Genomic DNA, 21,603 nt, shown 5'->3' with positions numbered 1-21,603 from the left:
TAAAAATTAAGAAGGAGGCTGGGGAAAAAAAAAAACCAAACCTCAAAGCAACCATCATCCACTGCAATTCTGGGGTATTTTTCACAAGAGGAGAGCTATTGGTTATTTTTTCTACTGTGCTAGATTAAGAAAGAGTGTTGTGAGGCTGCACCTGAAGGGTCAGATGTTGGCTAGAGCTGAATAGGTTTTACTAGTTTCCACTGAGCTTTCAGACCTGTCAGATGAGACAAAGGCACTCATGCCTAGACACTTCATGATCTTACAAATACCATTTCTCATGCTCTGGAATCAACAACCAGCTGTGGGTCAGTCATAAGCAACCACACAAGACAGAAAATGCAATAAATGGTTTAACACAGTAAACAGAAAGGGAGCCAGGAGATGATTAGCTAAATAAAGCAGAGAAGAATAAGAAAAATGTTTCTTACCTGGTCCAGATTGTTGTAAAAGTCAATACTGGCTGCACACAAGTATCTCCCAAGCAGAGTTGCATGGGTAGTAAAAATTGTGGCGACAGGAAGTTTCTGTGATCGAGACAGGATTAAACCCACTCCTGCCTGCCACTCGTGGAAGTGGGCAATTATATTTGGCTTGTCATCAAACTGACAGGAAAGCTGAAAATAGAAAGAAATATATGAAACATACATTGTCCTGTCCACCATCCCAGACCCAGAGAACTTTTCTTTTGGTTTTTTTGGGGGGTTTTTTTTGGGTTTTGGTTTGGGTTTTTTTTTTTTTTGGTGAAGCCTTCTGTATGCTTGCTTTCCTTCTTGTGACAAAACAGTGCAATTTTAAGAGGACATGGGCCTTGATTTCCATCAGCCCTAATCCTTAGCCCAAGAAAAATGTGTACCTCTCTAGTGCATCAGAACAGACCTTTCTAGAGTGTCAGAGGGTTGTGGCAAGCACAGTCACTCAGACCCCACGCTGGGCAGCCCCACTGCCCTTCTTCTGGAAAAATATAGTCGAATGACCACTAAACATTTAAGTTTTAAATACAAATTTGATCTACACGGAGATCAACTTCCTAAAAAATCTTGGTTTTCAAACTGGAGACCAGGGACCACATCCCAAGGTCATTTTGGTCTGTAAATCTCTAGATTTAAAAACTGTACCTCTTTCAAAAACCAGGCTGTTAATGATCCAAAAATCACAGCGTCGTTGGCTTCTCGGTCATGAAAAGGTATCCCTATGTTGCTGACCTCCCAAAATCCACCTTTCCACTTGTCCAGGTTCCAAGCTGCTGATCCTATATCAAAGAGTAAGACATATGGGCTGCCCTCTATCAGCCATCTTCCAAAAAAGACCTATGGAAAAGAGGCAAGGATAAGAAAGATAGAAATAAAATGTTAAAGTGAATGTAAAGGCCAGTTAGCACAATGATCTTCATCCATCATATTTCTGATGTATTTCATACAAAGAATGTGTGTTCACAGGCCTACAACCCAGGACTTGCAGTTTTCTCTACAAAATACATGGGGTAATACTGAAGCAAAGGGAAATAAAATCTTTAGGAACATTTTACTTTTAAGTCTTTCAATTTAGATTTTCATTGCAATAGTAACTTCTTTTCCATTAAAGAAAAAAAAAAAAAAGGTTAGAAAGACCACACTTGCTTGAATAATGAGGTCTTCTTGTTGAACTATCTAGGCCAGTTCTGGTCTTATTTTAAAATTATTCTTTTCTTTCACTCATATTTGTCTCCAGTCTTTTACTATTTACACTAGATTACTGGGGAGAGGTTTTGTAGGACTGATGCTTGGTGCCTGTATCTACCATGACATTTCTTCCTTCTTCCCAAGCAGCACAGAGGGGAAGGACTCCACTTCCATTTGGAAGAGTGGAAGGATCAATCAGAAGGTATCTCAATACCTAAAATCACATCAGGCTAAAAATGCAGCTTTCCTGCTTTGTCTCCATTGGTATAATTAAACATTTCTAAGAGTATTCACAACTTCACTGCCTGCACTGGCCTGCCCAACGCAGCTGGGCCCACACTACAGTCTGCAAATTAAATTATTTCACATTAAATCTGCCATCAACATGGCTGGGACCTCAGGGGTTGAACCCAGCCCTGATGCTGCAATGAGCTGAAAAGAGACCAGGTTCTTGAAAACAAGAAAGATAAAAGCTTTTGGCCTGTTTTCACAAAAAGTACGAGGCATAACAAAGACAGGTTTGCTCCTTTTCACTCCTCATGTATTTATTTCAGACTGTCCAGATTTGCTATTCAGGAAAATGAGGTTAAAAAGCAAGGAACCCAGACTTCATCTAAATACACGGTCAGGTTGTGGCAAGGAACACACCTGACCTGAGACGTTTGGAAGCATTCCTAGGTCCCCTGGTTTAAAACCATCCATTGTGATGCATAAGCAAAATCCAGACATAAATGTTAATAGGATAAGTGCAGCTCCTGGAAACGAGAGCGTCATTATTGGAGATCAAAGCTATATTTGACATCCTTGGGACAGATTTGCTGCTGTATATGAATAGTCCAGCAGCACCATGCACATGTTGGGCTGGCATAGGTGGCTGATGAAATTGGAAAATTTAATTGCTGGAAAAACAAAGCATTGTAATCAATCTGCTTCAGAAGTCTTAAGCTGTTTTACAGACACAGGAGTGTTACAGAGGCAACATGGAAAACTCGATCAATCACCTATGAAAATCTGATAAAGACAAGAAATGGCAGATTGGACCTTTCAGTTTGAGCCTGTACAATTCAAGCATCATGTCAGTGTCCCCAGCAGACACCCTCCCAAGCTGTGGCACATACTCATCCAACAAAAGACATCTGCATAACAGGGCATTGGATCCTAAGAACAGCACAACTGCTCTTACAAAGGGAGACAATGCATTGCCAGTGCCACAGCTGGTGGCAGCCCAAGAACTTCAGGAATTTCTACACTGAAGTGTGTCAATCTCCTCAGCAACAGTAAGAATCCACATTTTTTCAGCACACAGTATGAGCAGACAATTTTTCCTCCTGCAAGCTGCCATCCCTGGGGGACTCAACACGGAGTCGGAGTGCAGGCAAGTTCTACATCTCTGATAAGGACTTCAAGGAAGGAGGTCAAATTTAGCATGAGTTACCTTCCACCCATTTTCAGGTAACCAAAGCTGCTTGCAGCTTAAGAACTGCCCATCAACACAGCAGATAATCTATTTCTTTTAGCAGATAATCTTTATAGGAAGAAGTTTATTCCTGTTTTATTGTTGGAGAAACCGAGCCTCAGAAAGGCTATGAGATCACACAGAAAACACTGGTTAAAAATCATGTTGGAAAGAGATGAATCTACTTTCTGGTGTCGTAACTTCTCTTCCCAGGGAACTGACACCTAGTTGCACTGAAGTGAGGAAGTGGATTCTTTGTCACCTCAGTGCTTTTCTGGTTTTCAGCTCAGTATTATGCTACATTAGAAAAAATGAGAGCTAATAGAACACTTCTCTCACTCTCATGCAAGAATGTGAAATGTAAGGGCTCAAAGTAAGGTCGTATTTTATGTACTAAAATCTCACCATAATTAGAGACCAGATAAATAAGTAATTAATCCAATTAAGCAGCCTTGCAGATAAATGACTGTTAAAACCCATAATTGGATGAACTGGTTCTTCCTCAAAAATAACCTTTAATGAATTGACTCTGCCGTTCTAACAGTGGATTCCGAGCCTTTCCCATTGTGACATTGACCAGGACTGCTGTGTCAAGTGGAACGACAAGAGCATTAACCCAAACTTTAATCTCCTCAGAGTCAGATTTGTTGCCCTGGGAAGCAGCAGCACATCTGATTTACCTGACACCCTTGGCTTTTCATGGTGTCCATTGCCTTCTTAACTGCAGGGTTTGGAGGTTCAGAGAATTCCACCTGAGTTTTCACATTCTGCTCAAAATAGGGGCCAATGAGGAAATAATTTTCTCCCCATTCATCTGCTGTAGTTTTGGCTTTTGTCTGGATCACAGTGTAAATGCCTCCCACTGCAAAAGAAGATAACAAAGAACAAAAATTAGAAAGTGGCACAGGCCACAGATCTCTGTACTAAGCTCCAACACATCTGTGGATCAGAAAAACTGCTAGTTAAATCCCTTCACATATGTAGGATTTAAGTGAAATCCAGCCTCAATCAAATAAATAGAAGTTCAGTCTTCTAAATGGTATCAGAGCTTCACTGCTCAGTTGGGGGATTAAAATCCTGTGCCTCATATTTCCACTCTCCCATGTCTGATCTTGATTCTGCTGCATGCCAAGAACAGCCTTCTGCTTTTGTTTTATTGCCTCACTTATAATTTTCAAACCTATTTTTCATCACGTGGTAAGAACTGAGCTTGTTTGACACAAATCACCAAGAGAAGTTGAGGATCCAATGCATTTCATTGACTACTGGCTATAAAAATGGACTTAACCCAATATCCTTGAAGCATAAGAAGTCTTGTTCCATTATCAGCCTGGAAGAGTTGTTAAAGTTGGAGGGAATGTAGCCTACACTTAAAATATAAATGTCTGTAGCATTTTAACCAAAACACTGTCTGCTTTAAAAGCAAATGTAGCATTCATAAGTGTAAGAGACTCCAGCAGTATTCCCTGCCAAGTCAATACAGATCCATCCAGTCTTGCACATGGTGTGCAAGAGTCCCTTAGCTGCTTCTTGCTCCAAGTTTGCCATAGCCAGCCCTGGAATTCACACACTGGCATGGCAAACCTCCCTTTGCCACAGTGCCAAGGGTGCCAGGCAGTGGACACTGCACCACTACCAAGTCAGAAGAACAATAGGGCATGCTTGAATCCAGCAAGAGGGTGGGATGGCAAGGGAAAAGAAAACCTGAAGCCAAGCAGCTGCTACACACCAGAAACAATGAGCATAACTCCAGCAAGGTGGGAGAGAGGGAGCTCAACACATACAAAGAGCAAAAGAAGCACTACAGAAGGGATTGATGCTCCTACATAAAAATTTTTCCCTCCACTGAATGTTGAAGTTTTGGAAATATTTGGCAGCACTCTGGGGAAGGAGATGGTGCTACAGCTTCCAGCAGTGAGTTCAAAATTACCTATGGAGTCAGCACTGAAAGCTGCCAGGGATTGAGATCTGGCACTCTAGGCTCACCATTTTAAAGCTATTGTGATATCCAGAGGTGCCCGTGCACCTCATCCAACAGAATTAAGACCCTTGAGAAGTTACCTAATTCTCCTTAAAAATCTGCCACTGCTATGTGCAATACAGTAGCTGAAGTTGCTCAGCTCTTTGGGAGATTAGTTCCCAGATTAATTAAACTGTATCCCCTGACAAACACAGAAAGCCTTCTGCAAAGCCTGGTGTCTTGCAGCCCTGAGCAGCCAAATGACAGCGCTACAGTTTTAATTATGCTCCTAGAAAATAAATTGTTCACTTAAATGCCTCTTCTCTACAAATATCCCATTTGTTTTGAATGCTGGAAGGATCCCTGGTCTTAATATTTTCATGTCTCAGGATTCTAGGTATTTACAAAGATAAAAACAAACAAACAAACAAACAAAAAAACCCCAAAAAAACCAAAACAGCTTGCTAAGTAGAACTAGTACAATAAATTATTACCTTTATTAATTCAAGACCTGAGAAGACAAGAATCTTGCAGGTGTCTGTTCCTAAATCAAGCAGTCAGTTCAAGAGTTTCCCATCACATAGCCATGGAATTGCAGAAGGAAGCCTATACCTATGACTATTATTCTCCCCTTCAGCAGGACCAGAAAGCTTAAGAAAGTAATTTATAGCCATCATATGATGACTATAAATTATGCTTTGGACAGGGATTTAGAGCAATCTCAGATAAATAACACTGTATTTCCCCTCCAAGTTTCTCTGCGCACAAGTTGAGTCTATTTGAATAGCTTAGATACAGATAAACATAAAATTTTAATTATATGAGACAAATCAGAACATTCAACCTATAAAGCAATAGTTATGATGATACATCTGTTTTTATGGGGTTGTAAACTCATCATAGGAGCATAAAGGGCTTCAATCCAAAATGGATAAATATGAGGCTTGGTAGGAATCTTAGTCATGCAACTGGCTGGTTTGAATTGGCAGGGATACAGAGCTTAGAATGAGGGAAGATTTTAGTGCAGAGCAGCCTGGTGATCCAGGAAAAACAGAAAACATGACTTGCAAGATGAAAGACACTAAATACCATGATAAAGCTGTATATGCCTAGAGGGAAACAAAGCTCCTTCCCCCATCCCAGGAGCATGGACAAGCCTCTTCCATACTGCAAGGGGTTCAACACTGGGATTGGCAACGCAGCTGACTTTCCACAACCATGGATTTGAAGAGAAATAAGGAAGCTGCAGCTCAAGGGCTGGGTAGAGCTGGATCTTTGTTTCACATAGCCAGCATCTGAGTGTTTCTTTCCACAAGGGTATCCTTAGGATCCCTGTGTGCCCTAAAAGGCCAAATATGTATAGAAGGCCTCTTATGGGGGAAAGAAAGGAGAATATGTCATAATCTGTTGCACAGCAAGGTAAATAAAACATTTCAGGGCACTGATTTGGCTGAAATGCAATAAAGAGTACTTATGATGAAATCCATGGAATACATTTTACAGATTGTTAAAATTCCTCAGAAGGTAACTGTGATAAAAGCAGTGCTACCTGACCCCCAGACTTGCTTTTGTCTTCCCTGTTACTGTGGAAATATGACTCACAAAGCATGTCTGTGCATAAGGTTTAATTGACAGCGGAGGGAAACTGCAAGTGAAACTATGTATGTAGGAAGTGTTTGGTATAACTAACTTAAAAAAGACATCTTCAGAATAACAGAGCAATGCCTAGAATAATGTATTGATTTTTGAAATTACACTTCTCCATAGCATACTCAAGGAACACATTATATATCTTTTAAGAGATATTTCTACATGCTCAGTTGCTTTGAATTCCCTGGAAATATCTGTGCCAGCAAGCAAAACATTACATGTGCTACTGAGTAACAGAGTAGAGGCTTACATGTTCAGCTCACAGAATTCTCAAACTGCTTCAACAATTTGGTAAGCCTTCTTTTTCTTGTCTAATATGATGTTTTAGGTCGTACTATAAACAGAAAACCGTTCCAAACAACAGGGATGTACCAAAATGTTGCAAGTTTCTCTGTGCTGCCTCTGAAATTTTGTACTTTGAAATAGGGTTAAAGCAAGCAAGAAATGACAAAATGAGAAACCAATAGAGAATCAGTAGAGATCAGAACAAGAGAAATTATTTGGAATACCACAGACAAGGGGAATTAGCAGTAAAATGTTGATACAGGAATAATTTCGTTTTCTAAATTATGAGTTCAATAAAATGTTTTATTCAAAATATTAAGTTTAGTCATTTTAAACATCCTTGAAATAAATTTTTTTTTTTATTTTTAAAATACGCTTTTAACCTTTCCACCAATAAATGAAATCAACCTTAAAAGGAAATCAACAACAAAAAAATCTTTCCCCCTATTTATCTCCTTTCCATTCTTCCTCTGTTTTTTTTTTTTTTTGGTTTTTTTTTTTTTTTTTGGTTTTTTTTTTAAGGGAAAAAATAAATTGGCAAAGAAAGGGGAGCTCAGATATTTGGGAAAGAAGGATTTTGTTAATTTAAGGGAAGTTTGATGTCTTTTTACTGACCTCTCTAAAAAAATAGAAGATGAAACCAAAATACTATCTCAGAAAATTCCACAGAATTATTTTAAAAGTCTAAACCTTTTTATCTGTGTTAACACTACTATAATTTATCTAAAGGAGTTCTCTGCATCACTCCAGTGTTTTCTTTTTTCCTTGTTTCAAGTCCTGCTGCATTATTTCTTTTGTATATTTAAAATCCAAGCAGCAGTCAGAGCTTGTCCTCCTACCCACCCCACACTGCAGAAGGACAGAGTGAAGGAGAAGCAGAAACCAAAAATGAGGGAGAGAAATAGGAAGGGAACTATGGAAGTGAGACAGAGGTGAGTTGATATTGTCACTGATCTTTTCCCAAACAGAGAGAGCATCAGGATGATTCCAGGGCTCTGCAGCTGCTTTGCTATGTCCTGACCAGGCCACTCTGAAGGCATTAAAGCTTCCCTGAGAACCATGAGAGGCACAGGATCCATGGGAGCAGCGTGAGCCCAGGCTCGGGGTTCAAACTGCCACAATCACTCTCACATCAATTATTTCACCCTTCTCCTCAGAATATGTCTTTGATCTGCACAGGTGTGATAAAAATTCAGATTGAACTTGTTTCTAACATTTGATTGGAATCTGATTGATTGGCTGTTGAGGTAGCATTAATAAAATCAAGTGGTAAAATGTGTCAGGTGAAAAACAACCAATATCTTCAGCCAGCAGATATTTTTCCTGTGGTTTTTGAGCTGTGTTTGTAGTCAGGACTCCTCAGAAGACAAATCTCCACATTCTTTGAAATTCTGACATTCCAAACATATTCTGAAATAATACTGAACCATTGAAACTTATGACAGATGTCCACAATTGAGAAGCTATTTCTGTGTGCATTATCCCCAGTGCACAGGATTTCATTTGGAATTGATTTGACATTGATATTCCACCCAACTCTATAAATGCACAGAGCTCTGAGGCTGTGTTATGCCAAGTTTATGCCAGCACATCCCCACTCCCAAAAGGGTGTTACTTCAGCTGTGTCACAAGTTACAGTAATCACCTTCTCCCAAGGAAGTTTCATCATGGGAAGACACAGAGGGGGTAAAATGCTGGTCCTAATGACTTCAGTGGATTCAGGATTTAATTTCCAAACATCCAGGTTTTCACCAGAAAAACTGAACCAAGATCTCTGCTCCAGGGAGAGCTGAAACAAGTTTTGTTTTTAGCACAGTCTTCGTTCCAATGGGGATGGAATAAAAATATTTGAGATTGATCTACCACTGACTCTTGAGCTAAGCTGTTCACAGCTGAATGATGACACAAGCTGGCTGTTTGCCCAGCATTTTTAAGCATTCTTCTACTTTCTGTCTAAAAGCTGTGAGTGGTACAGCAAGGGATACTAATCTAAATATCACTGGAATTATTTTCAAGACATCTTTATAGAGAAAAGAGCAGATCTTGAACATTCTCAGCCCATCTAATCAATGTGTCAGAAATCCCACTACAGACAAACTCAACCCAGGCCCAAAAATCTTCATAGTTGGCAGCTACTTCTTTTGTGCTCTTGTACTTAAACCTTTTAATGGTCTTCATGCTATGGAGGAAGGAAACCAGTCCTTTTTTCCACAGCTGTATGGTCAGACCTGACTTTACTAGAGCATGATGGCCAGGAGAGAAAGGAAGAGTTAAAAATGCTGATCTCCCCCATGATTACCACCAGATTTGTGGCACTGCAGTGGACTGGGACCCTTCACTGCTTGAATTTTTCCCCTCCTGCCACAGAAACACTGTAGATTCACTTCACACAGGGTTTTGCCCATCAGTGAAAAGCCAACTAAAGTGAGGGAAATCTCAAAAAACAAACTACACATTTCTTATTTCCTTGGCAGAAGACTTTCAATGCCAGAGGATTTCGATACTGTGTTTGGTTTAGGTGGCAAGTTCCCTCTCGTGTGACTTGGGGGAAGGGTGAGGGAGAGAGTAACACTGGCAGATAAGCCTTTTTTATTTCCCATTTTCTCCTTCAGCTACCTTATCTTTGCTTGCTCCAGGACAGAGAATAGTGAGAGCAGTAACTGAGCAGCCAATGTTTTCTGCGTCTCCAGAGGTTGTAACTTAGCACAGGCTGCAGCCCCGACAGAAAACGCAAAAAGGAAACATGGAGAAGTAGAAACTCTGCCTTGTTGGAGCATGTATTAAATTATCCATTCTTAAAACAAAAGGAGAGACAGCTTCCCTGTTCCAGCTGCTGACAAAGAAGAGAAGAGACTCTGGAAATGATGGATACTTGTAGATCTCTGAGCCCTGAGTTCATACAACCATCTTGTTCTTCCCTACAGCTGCACCTCATGCCTCAGTAACAACCAGCACCATCAGGGAAATGCCATGGAATGCTTGCTCCCCCTCTACACAATCAGGTATTCTCCAATTTGCAGGAGCCCCTCACCATCCCTGGCTCTGAAGATGCTCAGCTCAGCATTGGTTACAGTGTGTGGGGATGGATATCACCTTCCTCACAGGAAAGAGGACAATTCAGCCTGATTGCCACTGCCACAAAAGAAATGGAGGGATTACTAAGAAGTAGCACTGGCCAAGGAGGAAATGTACCCAAGCACCTGGTGATGCACCAAAATTAAACACAAAGACTGAGACTTGCTCCTGTGGGCAGCAGCAGCTTTACACCACCTCAGAAATGCAAACCAACTTCAGGCTGAGCTCCTCTGACACGCCTTTGCATTGCCAGAAAAGAAGAAAGAAACCTTCATGTTAAATGCTCAAAATTAGCTTGTAAGGCAAAAAAATCCAGCTAATGTTTATTTTGCCCTCTGTGTTGGGAACATATGCAGCAGCACAAACACTACAACATGAAGCAGAGCTAAATCCCTGTGTGGTCAGCTTATTTCATCAAATAAAAAATTTCTCCTCCTAAAGGAGCTAGGAAATGCACAGTACAAGGTAGGTATAGTTCTCCAAGCTTCCATTATTATTTCCTAAACTTATATATCTTCTGGGATGACTCTCCCTGTATTTTGCTGTCTACTCTCTCTCACAGTGACCTAACATTTTCCCAGAACCATTTACAAAAGTTGGTCACCAGGGAACAGTTCTCACCACCTGACTTAGACATTCAACTGCCTGAAAGATATAGAAAAAAAAACCCCCAAACCCTCAGTATGAAGAATTTACCAGAAAAACAGGCTGAAAAAGGATTATAAAAGGGTTTTTGCACAGAGGTTTCTAGTCCGGCTTGGTTAATGGAAACTTTGCACAACCTCAGATTCTAATGAAGAAATTGTTTTCCATACCATATTCCTTCAGCCCTGTCTGAAGGTGTGGGCTTGGAAAGTGGTGTAAGCAAAGGCACCTTATTTTTAAACACACTGAATAAAATTGACTTTATTAATATTAATTCTCTCATAAAATGTGTGAATAGTAAATTTTAGCTGAGTCAGTTGATTTGGCTCCAGTGAAGTCATCCAGAGCTCTGTGGATGATTAATGTTTCTCTACATTTTGTACATGCTCTGGGAAAATCTAATTGGGTTATCTTCTCTTAAATATCTTGTGTGATATCTACAACCACTGGGTCCAGATGACTCAGAAAATATGTATGCTGGGGAGCTCAGAGAAGTTAATGAGAACTCCTGAATTTCCTAGATTTCTGCTGCCATCTGCTTGCCAGAGCCTTACTTATCACACACACTACAAAAGTGAATGCTGCATGCTCCAAGTTGTGGCCTTAATAAATTAACCCTAAAAGTTTGGCTGAAGCTACTGAAAAATAAACCCACAGGGATTCAAACTGCCAAATCTACTCTGTCTCACCTCTGGGTATTAATAGGGCTCATCACCCTAAAAAGAGCAATGTAAAACAGCAGAAATTATCACAAAACAGTAATTCCGGTTTCCCCATGAGGATAAACCCCAGCACTGCCTGTTCCTCTCACACACATTTCCTCTTTAAAGTTAAATTCTTAACAGTTTACAGAGCCTCTCTCCTGATTAATCTCTATTTATCTGCCAGGACAGTAACACAGATGAGGTCAATAATTTACTCATACTAACTCACTTTTGCAGTGAAAATGGAAGCTTGCAGAACTACACACACCTGAAAGGGGATGATTTGATGAATGAATTAGAAATGGAGGCAGGAGGAGTTTTGCCTAATAAGCAGCATGCCCTTTGCCTGACCAGCAGCAACCAATGAACAAATGAAGCTCCTGTCTGGCACCACCTGCTCTTTGCAAACACAAATTTGTGTTTGCAAAGAGCAGTCCAGAAGAGTTTCAGCTGGCACACAAAGCCTGCTGGTCATTGACTCCTGGGCTTTGTTCAGTGGCTGTAACACAGCTCTGTTTGTTTATACCCCTTCCAGGCCTGGCCTCTTCTCCACACTGCTCTAGAAGGCTGAGGGGGCACTGCTAAACTGCTGTGCCTCTGATCTCTGTTGTACAGCTCGTTTCCATGCATGACATGCCCAAGTGAATTTGCACAGAAGGCAAAACCTAAGGATGTACAAAGCAATTTATATATCTGCACACTCGGACTTATCACTTAGATGTTCAAACCCCCTCTCCCTGGTGGTGGAACACAAAAAGACACAGAGACATCCTGGCTCTGCCCATCCTACACAAGTCCAGGCAGATGCAGCCCACGCTCAGCATGCACCATTACACACCTGCACTTCTTGCAATGCAGCAGCTCTGCAGCTCTCTCCAATCTCCCTGTGAATGCCTTTCTTCTCCAGCACTTCACCCCTCCCTCCACTCCTGAGAAAACAGCAATACTAACCCCCAGGTGTGGTACAAACCTTTGTTGGTAACTTCCCAAGAAATTTCAAAGAGCAACAAATCCTCCACGGGCAGGTCTTCATCCTCACACTGAAGAAGCCCATTCAGAGATGTCATGGACAGGGATCTTGCCAGTGGCATTTTCTTCAGCCCCTGAGTGCTCACCACAAAGGCCACAGCAGTCAGCAAAGGTCCAGATCCCGTGGCAGGCTCTGCAGTTCTGGTCAGAGCAGTCTGCTCGTGTGCTGGGATCCCAGGAGAAAATTATTCAGATAGCTGGGAGCTAATGGGTTTAAACTGTCTGACCACCAGCATTAAATTGGCTCAGTGAAATCCTCAGGGCTTGAGAAGCAGCTGCTTGGAGAGGTAAGAATTTAACACTGACCTGAGAAAGGTCTCGACTGTTTTGGGGCCACAGCTCTTTCTTTTTCTTCTCTCAGAAGAAGGTAAAAAAATGATTTTGAGCTCCTGAACCACAGCATTCAGTATCCACCTCAGGAACAGCTGACATTGGAGAGTTGTAAAGTCAGCAGCGCCCTGAGCCAACTCTAACAGGGAGGACACTTTGAGTTCACCACCTGATTCGAGTCCAGCCCCTGAGTCCTCCCCTCGAGACACACCCTCCCCTTACACCCGTGTTTTCCTACCTGCTGGCTGCCTGCAGGAGTTAGAGTAGACTCATTTTACACGATGTCTCTTGGGTTCCTTGCCAGGTTAAATGCTGTTACCTCTTCTTTGTCAGTTCAGCAGTCTGTAAGCTGGCGTTTACCTCATCTCCTACCTCCACAATTATCTCCAGCTTTGTTCCCAGGACTCTGCATCAGCTGTTGGCTGCTTTAGCAGCTCTGCAGCCCTGCCAGCTTTTAAAGAGCTACAAAGGCTCTACCCCTGTTTTGGCATGCACTCTGCCCCTGCTTGCAGTCCTGTCCCTGATTTTCCACCTGTTTGGTTTTTTTTTCTATGCCACAGGTCCTTCCTGGCCTCTGGGCTCATGTCCTCCACCTAGGGAGCTTTGTGAGTACTAAGTCAGGGCACAGCATGCCCCTGTCTTCTCCAGCACAGAGCTGGGATGCTGCAAGCACTGAACACACATCTACAGAGATGCTGGTCCCTAACTCACAGCCTGAGATTGGTCCCTAACTCACAGCTACCCAGAACAGCTGTCTGCTTGCTAGATGCTTATATTACATATCTGTTGAAAAGCCAGTGCTTCTGGGACAGCTGTGCAAGCTGAATCTGATTCTCAGTTTAGAGCACAATCTGCCCAAAACCCAGAGTTCAGTAGAGAGCAAACCTCCAAGTGAGCTCCAGGACATCTCTGGCACTGTGGAGAATACCACTGCACCAGCAGGCAGAGGGGGAAGGGCGCTGAGCTCACCTAAGGCAAAACCAGTCCAAGACAATTGCTTTAGGAGACAGGCAGCCCATCAGCACAGAAGTCTTTTAGACATAATGTATAATGCATGGCACAGCTGAGCCTGCCTTAAAGGATACCTACCCCCAAAAGACTTGCTCTTCCACGTCTACATTCCAAGACCTCTCTGCATTCATGGCAGTCAGAGCCATCCCTGAGCTGGTGGATGCAGCTCACTGAAAAAGCCTGCAGAGAAGTTTTTTTGCAGGTTAAGAAATGGAGCTGTCTCAGAAAAGAGCCTGGTAAGAAGCCAGGGAAAGATTCAGGGGTTTATTGGCTGAGTGTCATTTTGTCTCAATGGTTTGAGTTGCCCTATTCACCAGTTTCTAAAAAAAAGACCTGGCCGAGAATCATTCTTTTTGGAGCAGCTGTGGCTTTTACTACCTGGAGTAGGTAGGAAACCAGATCACCCCATAGCTGAAAACCCATGCTATTTAAAAGAAAAACCAGTAATGCATTAAGGCTCACTTCATTTGTGAACACCAAACCTGCCCAAGTCACAGTTTCATAGCTTTGCTGGGACATTCACGCTGAGGCTGAGGCCTAAGGCTGCCAGGTGTGCCAAGGCCATCTCAGGTGAGGAGCAGAGAGAACAAAGCAGCTGACAGCTCCATCCCCGTCCCACACAGTTTCCTCACCCTGTGCAAATGAATACACAGCCAAACTTCTCATTTTAAAGAGAAGTCCTCGCTGACCGCAGTCCCCCTCACTGCGAGTCAATCCCAGGAGCTGCAGCATCCCCGAGGGAAGCCTGATGGATTTGTGGGTGTGGGGGGCCCATCCCCACTGCTGGCTGGGCACCACTGGCTCTGCAGGTCTTCACACAGCTCTCAAGGTGCTGAAATCAAAACTGGTCACATCAGTTACCTCTCCAGGAACCACAGAATCACGGAATGTTCTGGGTTGGAAGAGACCTTAAAGATCTCATTCCACCCCCTGCCAAGGGCAGGGACACCTTCCACTAGCCCAGGGTGCTCCAAGCCCTGTCCAGCCTGGCCTTGGGCACTGCCAGGGATGGGGCAGGCACTGCTGCTCTGGGCACCCTGTGCCAGGGCCTTTCAACTTAAAGCCATCACCCCTTTTCCTGTCACTCCAGGCCATTGTAAAAAGTCCCTTTGCAGCTGTCTTGTACCATCCCTTCAGTCCGTAATAAAGTCACTGCAGAGCCTCCTCCAGGCTGAACATTCCCAGTTCTCCCAGCCTTTCCTCATAGGAGAGGTGTTCCATCCCTCTAAAAAACCCTCTAGTAGTGATGCCAGATAACCAGTGGCACTGGTTCACTGACATACCAATGTCCCTAAGCATTCAAAAGCCTGAAAAACATGCAAATAATTTTACAACCATGAACAAAAGTTGTAGCAGCAAATTTTTCAAGTTCCTCACCTAATCTGTGGTTTTCAGATTCTTGAGTGTCACGTTTTTCCAGCTTCTGTTTGTACTAAGATGATAATTCATTTATTCTTTGATTTTGACAAAAGATTATATAATTCCTTAAACCTTGGAGAATGAGTTAGAAAGAATGGTCAGATACTATGAGCTAATTCCACAAGCACTGTCAATGCCATCCTTGAGTGAACCTGGGAGTAACTCACCTTTGGCAGTTTGGAGATAATGGAGTTTTTATCTGATAAAAAGTGCTCAGTAGCACAGAGAGCATCAGCATTCCTTTGTATTCTGAGTACACTTCATTTTATCCAATCTGCATGTCTTAAAGAAGGAGTTTTTTTTTTCACACAATGCCATCCAAAATTCCTGCTTTTCTGTTATTAGTAAGAGAAAAGTATTTAAGTGCCCAGAAAAGGCAAACTCCAACAGATAATCCAGAAACTTTCATCCCTGCAAATGCTCTTAATTGCTAGAGGGCAAATTCATTATATTTATGGCCTGCAAGGATTAACTGTGGGATATTTGGGGTGCAGCTGGAGTTATCTGGATTTAGGGCCATAAAGGAGGTTGTGTGTTGCTGTGCATATATAATAAGACAAAATAAAAGCTCTTCAGAAAAAAGCTGTATTCTGCTTTTTTAAGGAGGGCAGCCTCTAGCTGTCCTCCATGGGAAATGCAGTGAGGTGCAAGTGCTGAAAGGGACTCTCTGTTGTCACTAGAACAATGTGTCATTTTTGTCACAGAGGCAGGGAAAGGTTGTGACTTCAATCATGCAGTTTGCTCCTTCTGCACCAAACAGAGGCCAGCTGCTGAAGTAGTGAGATGGAAACATACCAGAAAGACTGGCTTTTAAAATATAACATTGATTAAAATATATCCCAGAAATCTGGAAACCAGTGGGACTGGTTTTGAGTCCAGCCTAACTTCTCATATTGTTCTTATCACAAACTACATTGTGTACATGAATAATACAATATTCATTGTGTTTCAATTCTGCCAGACACCAGTTGTTACCTCACCAAATTCTTTTTCAGCCCACAGAAGTGAAATAATTTTGTTTGCAAGAACACTGGACAATGTGAAGGCTGAGTTTGCAAGGTCTTTGAAGAGAAATATACAAAAAATGTTTGTATTTTTTTCCCCAAGTTCCCTAGAGTTCTAGGAGGGAGCAATGCAGGGATGATGCTGTACATTCTGCCCTACCCAAATCTCATTTTGAAACTGTTACCTCTAGGCTGTTGTCTTGTCTGCACACTTTGGTCCAATTCCAACTTGGGTAGAGCAACTAACTTGGTATATCATCCCAAGAAGTGAGTTGTGGATGTTGTCTTCATACCACAGTCCTTCCACCAGAACCACTCCAGATCTTTTTTCCTTGGAATATCAACCTCAGTCTCCTGGCTGCAAATGAGAAGGTGCCTGTCAAGGAAGAGATACTGTCCATGTGTGGAAGTTTACGAGGAGATCATTGTCTAGGGCTGGCTTGCTCTGAACAGAACTAGGGTTTCCAGGTTTGCCTAAATTTGGGGGGAAAAAATCAGACATAGCTGTTAAAAATGCATAGATATTGAGTTAAATTCGAGAGGAGGAAAGGATGAGGGTTTGTAGCAGTCACTGATGCACACACACTGCACTTGTGACACAGAGCAGTAGGTGGCACTGATGGTGTTCACATGAGTTCTCCAGTGTCCCTGTCATTTTGTCATTGCAGAGTTTAGGGGAGATCAGGAAGGGGCCCAAAAGTGCTCTAGGGACAGCCCTCCTTGCCTGCCTGGCAGCAAGTTCACCTCATTCCAGCTGAGAAGTGATGGCCTTTGCTCCTGCCCTGTCTGTGCAAGGCCAAAAAATGCTCCAAATCTCCCACAAGTGGAGTATTTTTCTTCCAGTTAGAGGACAGGCGTGGCAAGTAATCCTGTGAAACAGCCAGGAGGCAGAAGGAGCTACAAAACATTTGATGGGACACAAAGAATTTTTCTCAGTGACAACTGGTATGTGCTGTCCAAAATTAGGAATTTGGGAGTGCATGGACTCCAGGACACAGCAAACCAAAGACATTCTTATCAGCTGGTCTGAGAGGCTGACATTCCCAGCGCTGCAGAACATTTTGGCCTCTACTCTTTCATCCAGAAATGACATTGAGAGCCATCCTGTAAATAACAGCTTGCCATGGGCAAGTTTAAGGTTAATCTTCTTGGACTTGGCTTTGGAAAATTATGCCAGAGTAGCTTGGCCACCCAGATGGATTCTGCAACTCAGATAAGCATCAGAATGCCACCATCCTATTTAAAGTTTAAAATAAATGCTGTGATGAGCAGGTATCCCTCTGAGGGACTGGACTGCTCAGTGCATAATCTATGCTACAATTCACGTGTGCCATTTTCCCATGTGAGCAGAGATTTGGGAACGTTCCCTTTTGAAGTCACCTCACCCCAGGCACCTGAAATGATCTCCTGACAAAGAAAGGACATAGAGCTCACATTCTTGGAGAGGGAGAAGTGTTGCTGTCTGTATCTCCAGGGAGGCACTAGGCATTAGAGACTAAAAAAATCCCAGTAATTCTACTGGGAAATAAATGCAGAGGCACATGCAAACCATTTCTGAGAGATACCAAGACTTTCTGGGTGATGTCTGAGATGGCTGTAAATTGAAAAATAAAATGTAAGCCTCTTTTCTACTATTCGGTGCCAAGCCCCCACCTATAATTCAGATCACGTAAAAAGACACAAACACTTTCAAAGATATACACACGTGTTTGCTTTGATAAGGATTCATTTCCTGAGGTCAGCACAGTGTTTGTATCATATTTAGCATGGGAACTTGTCAGTATGATGGTGAAACTTGTGGTATTTTCTCCTTAACTAAAAGTTGTAATCATGGAGAGACAGAAGCCTCACTTGCTAAATATCATAAAATCACAGAATGGTTTGAGTTGGAAGGGACCTTAACAATCACCCAGCTCCAACCCCACTGCCATGGCAGGGACACCTGCCACTATCCCAGGGTGCCCAGAGCCCCATCCAGCCTGGCCTTGGAGACTTCCAGGGATGGGGCAGCCACAGCTGCTCTGGGCAACCTGTGCCAGGGCCTCAGCACCCTCACAGGGAGCAATTTCTTCCCAATATCTAATCTAAATCTCTAATTTCTCTGTTGGTGTGAAGCCATTCCCCCTTGTCCTATTTTCTCTTGTACACATATGTTCTGGAAGCTTCTGGTTTTGTCCTGACTCATTTGCTTACAACAGTTCTTTTTCCTTTCTGTTACGTCAAAGTCAGCTCTTCCCAGGTTTGTTTTCTGTTGTGATTTTTGGGGTTATAATTTTTGTTGGGTTGGCCTTTTTTCTCATGTTAAAAGGCTCAGACTAGGCATGAATTCTTATTACATCTATTATCATGAGTGACCTTGGAAGAATTTTTGTCAGGGCTGGCAGCAAGTGGCCACTGCATTATTTTACCTCTCTGGCTGCAAACCAAGGTTTCTATGCTTTGAAAGACTATGCTGCAAACAGAGCTGCAATGCTGAAAGAGGCATTTCCATTCATTCAGCTGTGGAAGTATAGTAACGACTTTATAAAAAACAGGTTATGCTATAATAACCCTTTAAATTAAAATTTAACATACTGAAAATAAACCCCATTCAACAAACCACTTAAGCATAAATCCTACTCTGTGCAATAGAGGTATTTGAGCTGAGCTCAGTGTAGTCTTAACATCTTTTCTTCCTCCTTGAGAGCCACTCTACTGACTTGAATGCACTTGAAATATAGAAAAAACATTTCTTATTCTTCTGTCTTTTCTCTTTAAAAAACTCAAACAAACAAACAAACAAAACCCTGCAGCACACAGAATCAAACCAGTACAGAAGTAAACCTGAAAATAATTTCCTTCTGCACAGCAAACTGCTATGGGAAAAACAAACTCAGAAAAATGAACAGAAGTTCAACAAATACTCGTCTAGACTGATCTTCAGTCAGAGTATCAGGGACTCTGCTACTGTGGGTAGGAAAATCAAGTTTGATGTGGTTCTTAGACTGATTCCCAGTGATACTGGGAGAGTATTCCAGTATCTGGTACTGGTGGAGACTGCTGAGTGAACAGAGACTTTGGAAATTATTGCATTTCTGTCATATTGCCCAAGATACAGAATAAGCATCACAGAGAAAGCCGTATCTCAAGCAAAACTGCTTTTTTTGCTTCCCTTGTGTATTCATTTAGTGTATCTCACAGAATGAGAATTATCAGTATTTCCTTCCAGAAATCAGTGTTGGTAGGAATCCACCTTCATGCTATTTTGACAGATTTTCTACCTCAGGCACTGAATATGTAAACATACCTAACAAAGTTGAAGAGCTATTAAAGAGAATACCATAAAGAAAAATGTTATTTACTCAGAAATCTTACTTTGCATAGCTGGCTGGTCCTTGTTTCTTATGTTTGCAGGTAAATTATTCATTTCAGAAACTGAGCAAATCCAGCCCTCCTGAGCCTGACCTCTCCAACAGACCATTCTAAGTTAATGATTTGCACAACTCCCTTGTGGCACAGAATAACAACTCACACAGCAATGGTATCTCAGGAGCAGTTTATAAAAATGTGCTACACCACAGGGACTGGTGTGGATTTTAGGAAGGCCCTGGCTACTGTAGCCTGAAAGACTTTGGCAATTTTGCCTTGCATAAGGCTGGATTCACACACATGCATTAGGGGTGAATTACTTATAAAAGAAAGAAATGCCCAAAATTAGACATTGCCCTGGGAGGCCACAGGAGCACAATGTAAGGATCTGACCCCTAAATGTTTCTGGGCTACCTGTCACACTGACATCAAGGAGTTCAGCATCCACATTCCACTGAGAGTTTGTGGCTTAATTGGTCTGACTCATACCTGTGAATCAGGGGAAATAGCATTTCAGTGAGCAACTGAAGTACCTAATTACCATAAACCACAGCTCTAAGTTAGCTGGTATGAAAGTCATGTAAGCACTTCAAGTCTTCAAAACACATTTATAACATATTTTCATCCCTCTGCAGCTATGTGTTCTTTTTAACACTCGCTGTTTAAATGTGCCTTCAATGCCCTGTTTTATCCTTTGACTAATAAAAAAGTGTATTATTTAACACTAAAAGGCAGTAAAATCCCTTGTGTCTGTTGTCAATGTGTACATTTGTAGGGCAGTGAGTCTGACTTTCTGCTCTGCAGCCAGTATTTGTGCACCTGCAAATGTAAGGGGGTCCAGAGCCTGAAGGCAATTAAAATAACATTACTGATCTTACCCTGTGTGAGCGAGCAGAGGTTGTCCTCACTTTTCTGAAGTGTTTTGAAGCGTTTCTTCTTGCTGGCTGCACTACTCTGTCCAACAGCACCACAATGTTCTCTGTTGGGCCAAGGAGTGACCAAGGTACCTCCTGAGACACAAGAATGTGGCTATAAACCTATATTGCCTTTCTTGGAACAAAACAAGCAAAGTTTGTGTATCAATGGCCTGGACAAACAAAGCATACAGAAGATAAACATGAGCCTATTATATTTGCATTAAAAACCCATAGATGTCCTATATCAATATTGTTATTTAGGAATTTATATGGTTGATAGGAGACTAAATTGTGGATGGACTCCAAATAACAGGAGGTGATAGGCTGGTATTGTATAAAAACACACAGGGAAGCTATTCTACAGCCATGCAGCTGCAATGAAGAAAAAAGATTGTGTGTGGTAAGATTCCAAAGAGAAAATGATCACAATATCATTGATGTACCTGCATAGGTCTTACAAACATCAGTGGATGCAAGTAATACCTGAAGAGCCTATTTATAAAAACTTTAAATCCACTAACATAGGATACTCATTCCTATTTAACAATTCAGAACTAATCCTCCATAACACCCAGGATGCATATTCACTGCTGCCTAAGTTTTTTAGACTTTTCCTTCATGATGTCATATCCCAAAAGCAGAAGTTGAAAAAAAGTGTGGGACTCAGATTCAGTCAAAGAAAGAAACAGAGTTTCTAGCCAGGCAGACGCCTGGGAAAGAGCTGGAGAGAATGTAAATAATTCTTTATCTCTCTTGTTTTTCACATTGTTTATAGTTAAGTTCTATCACTGTGCGTCAAGCACTCTGCACCAATGCTTTGGGTGGTTTTCACTTCAGAACCAATGGATTTGGTCCTTGCAAAGCTCTGTATAAAAGAGCAGTGTATTTTGAATAAATCGGAGTTTTTAGTTTTACAGCCTTCTGGGTCAGAGTCTCTTCATTCCCGTCCTGCCTCGACAGCGACACAAAATGAAAGTAAAAGCAAAAAAGGTTAGTACAGCGATGTGCAAGAAAAGTTCTCACCATGTAAACCAATTTTTTCTTCATTCCTTCAGTTCCCTCCTTCACCTGTATCCACTTAGTCTTTAAATAGAACAGATATTGGCACTAGC

The 21,603-nt window shown here is 42.0% G+C and overlaps 1 protein-coding gene across 1 annotated transcript in view; it reads right to left on the bottom strand.

Annotated features, from left to right (window-relative positions):
• The window catches only part of GYS2 (glycogen synthase 2), a 42,510-nt gene extending 29,552 nt beyond the window's left edge, over window positions 1–12,958 (bottom strand). Inside the window, exons 1-4 of the mRNA XM_030263446.4 lie at window positions 12,404–12,958; window positions 3,795–3,976; window positions 1,116–1,307; window positions 429–614 (exon numbers count right to left, since the gene is read on the bottom strand). Coding sequence (XP_030119306.4) covers window positions 429–614; window positions 1,116–1,307; window positions 3,795–3,976; window positions 12,404–12,524 — 681 coding nt within the window. The 5' untranslated portion in view covers window positions 12,525–12,958. The remainder of the gene's footprint in view (window positions 1–428; window positions 615–1,115; window positions 1,308–3,794; window positions 3,977–12,403) is intronic.
• Window positions 12,959–21,603: the final 8,645 nt, after the last annotated feature.

Source organism: Taeniopygia guttata, chromosome 1A (genome assembly GCF_048771995.1).
Source record: "Taeniopygia guttata chromosome 1A, bTaeGut7.mat, whole genome shotgun sequence".
NCBI classification, from domain to species: Eukaryota; Metazoa; Chordata; class Aves; order Passeriformes; family Estrildidae; genus Taeniopygia; species Taeniopygia guttata.
Note: the sequence above shows the minus strand (reverse complement) of the source record. Positions and strands in the feature narration are given on the sequence as shown.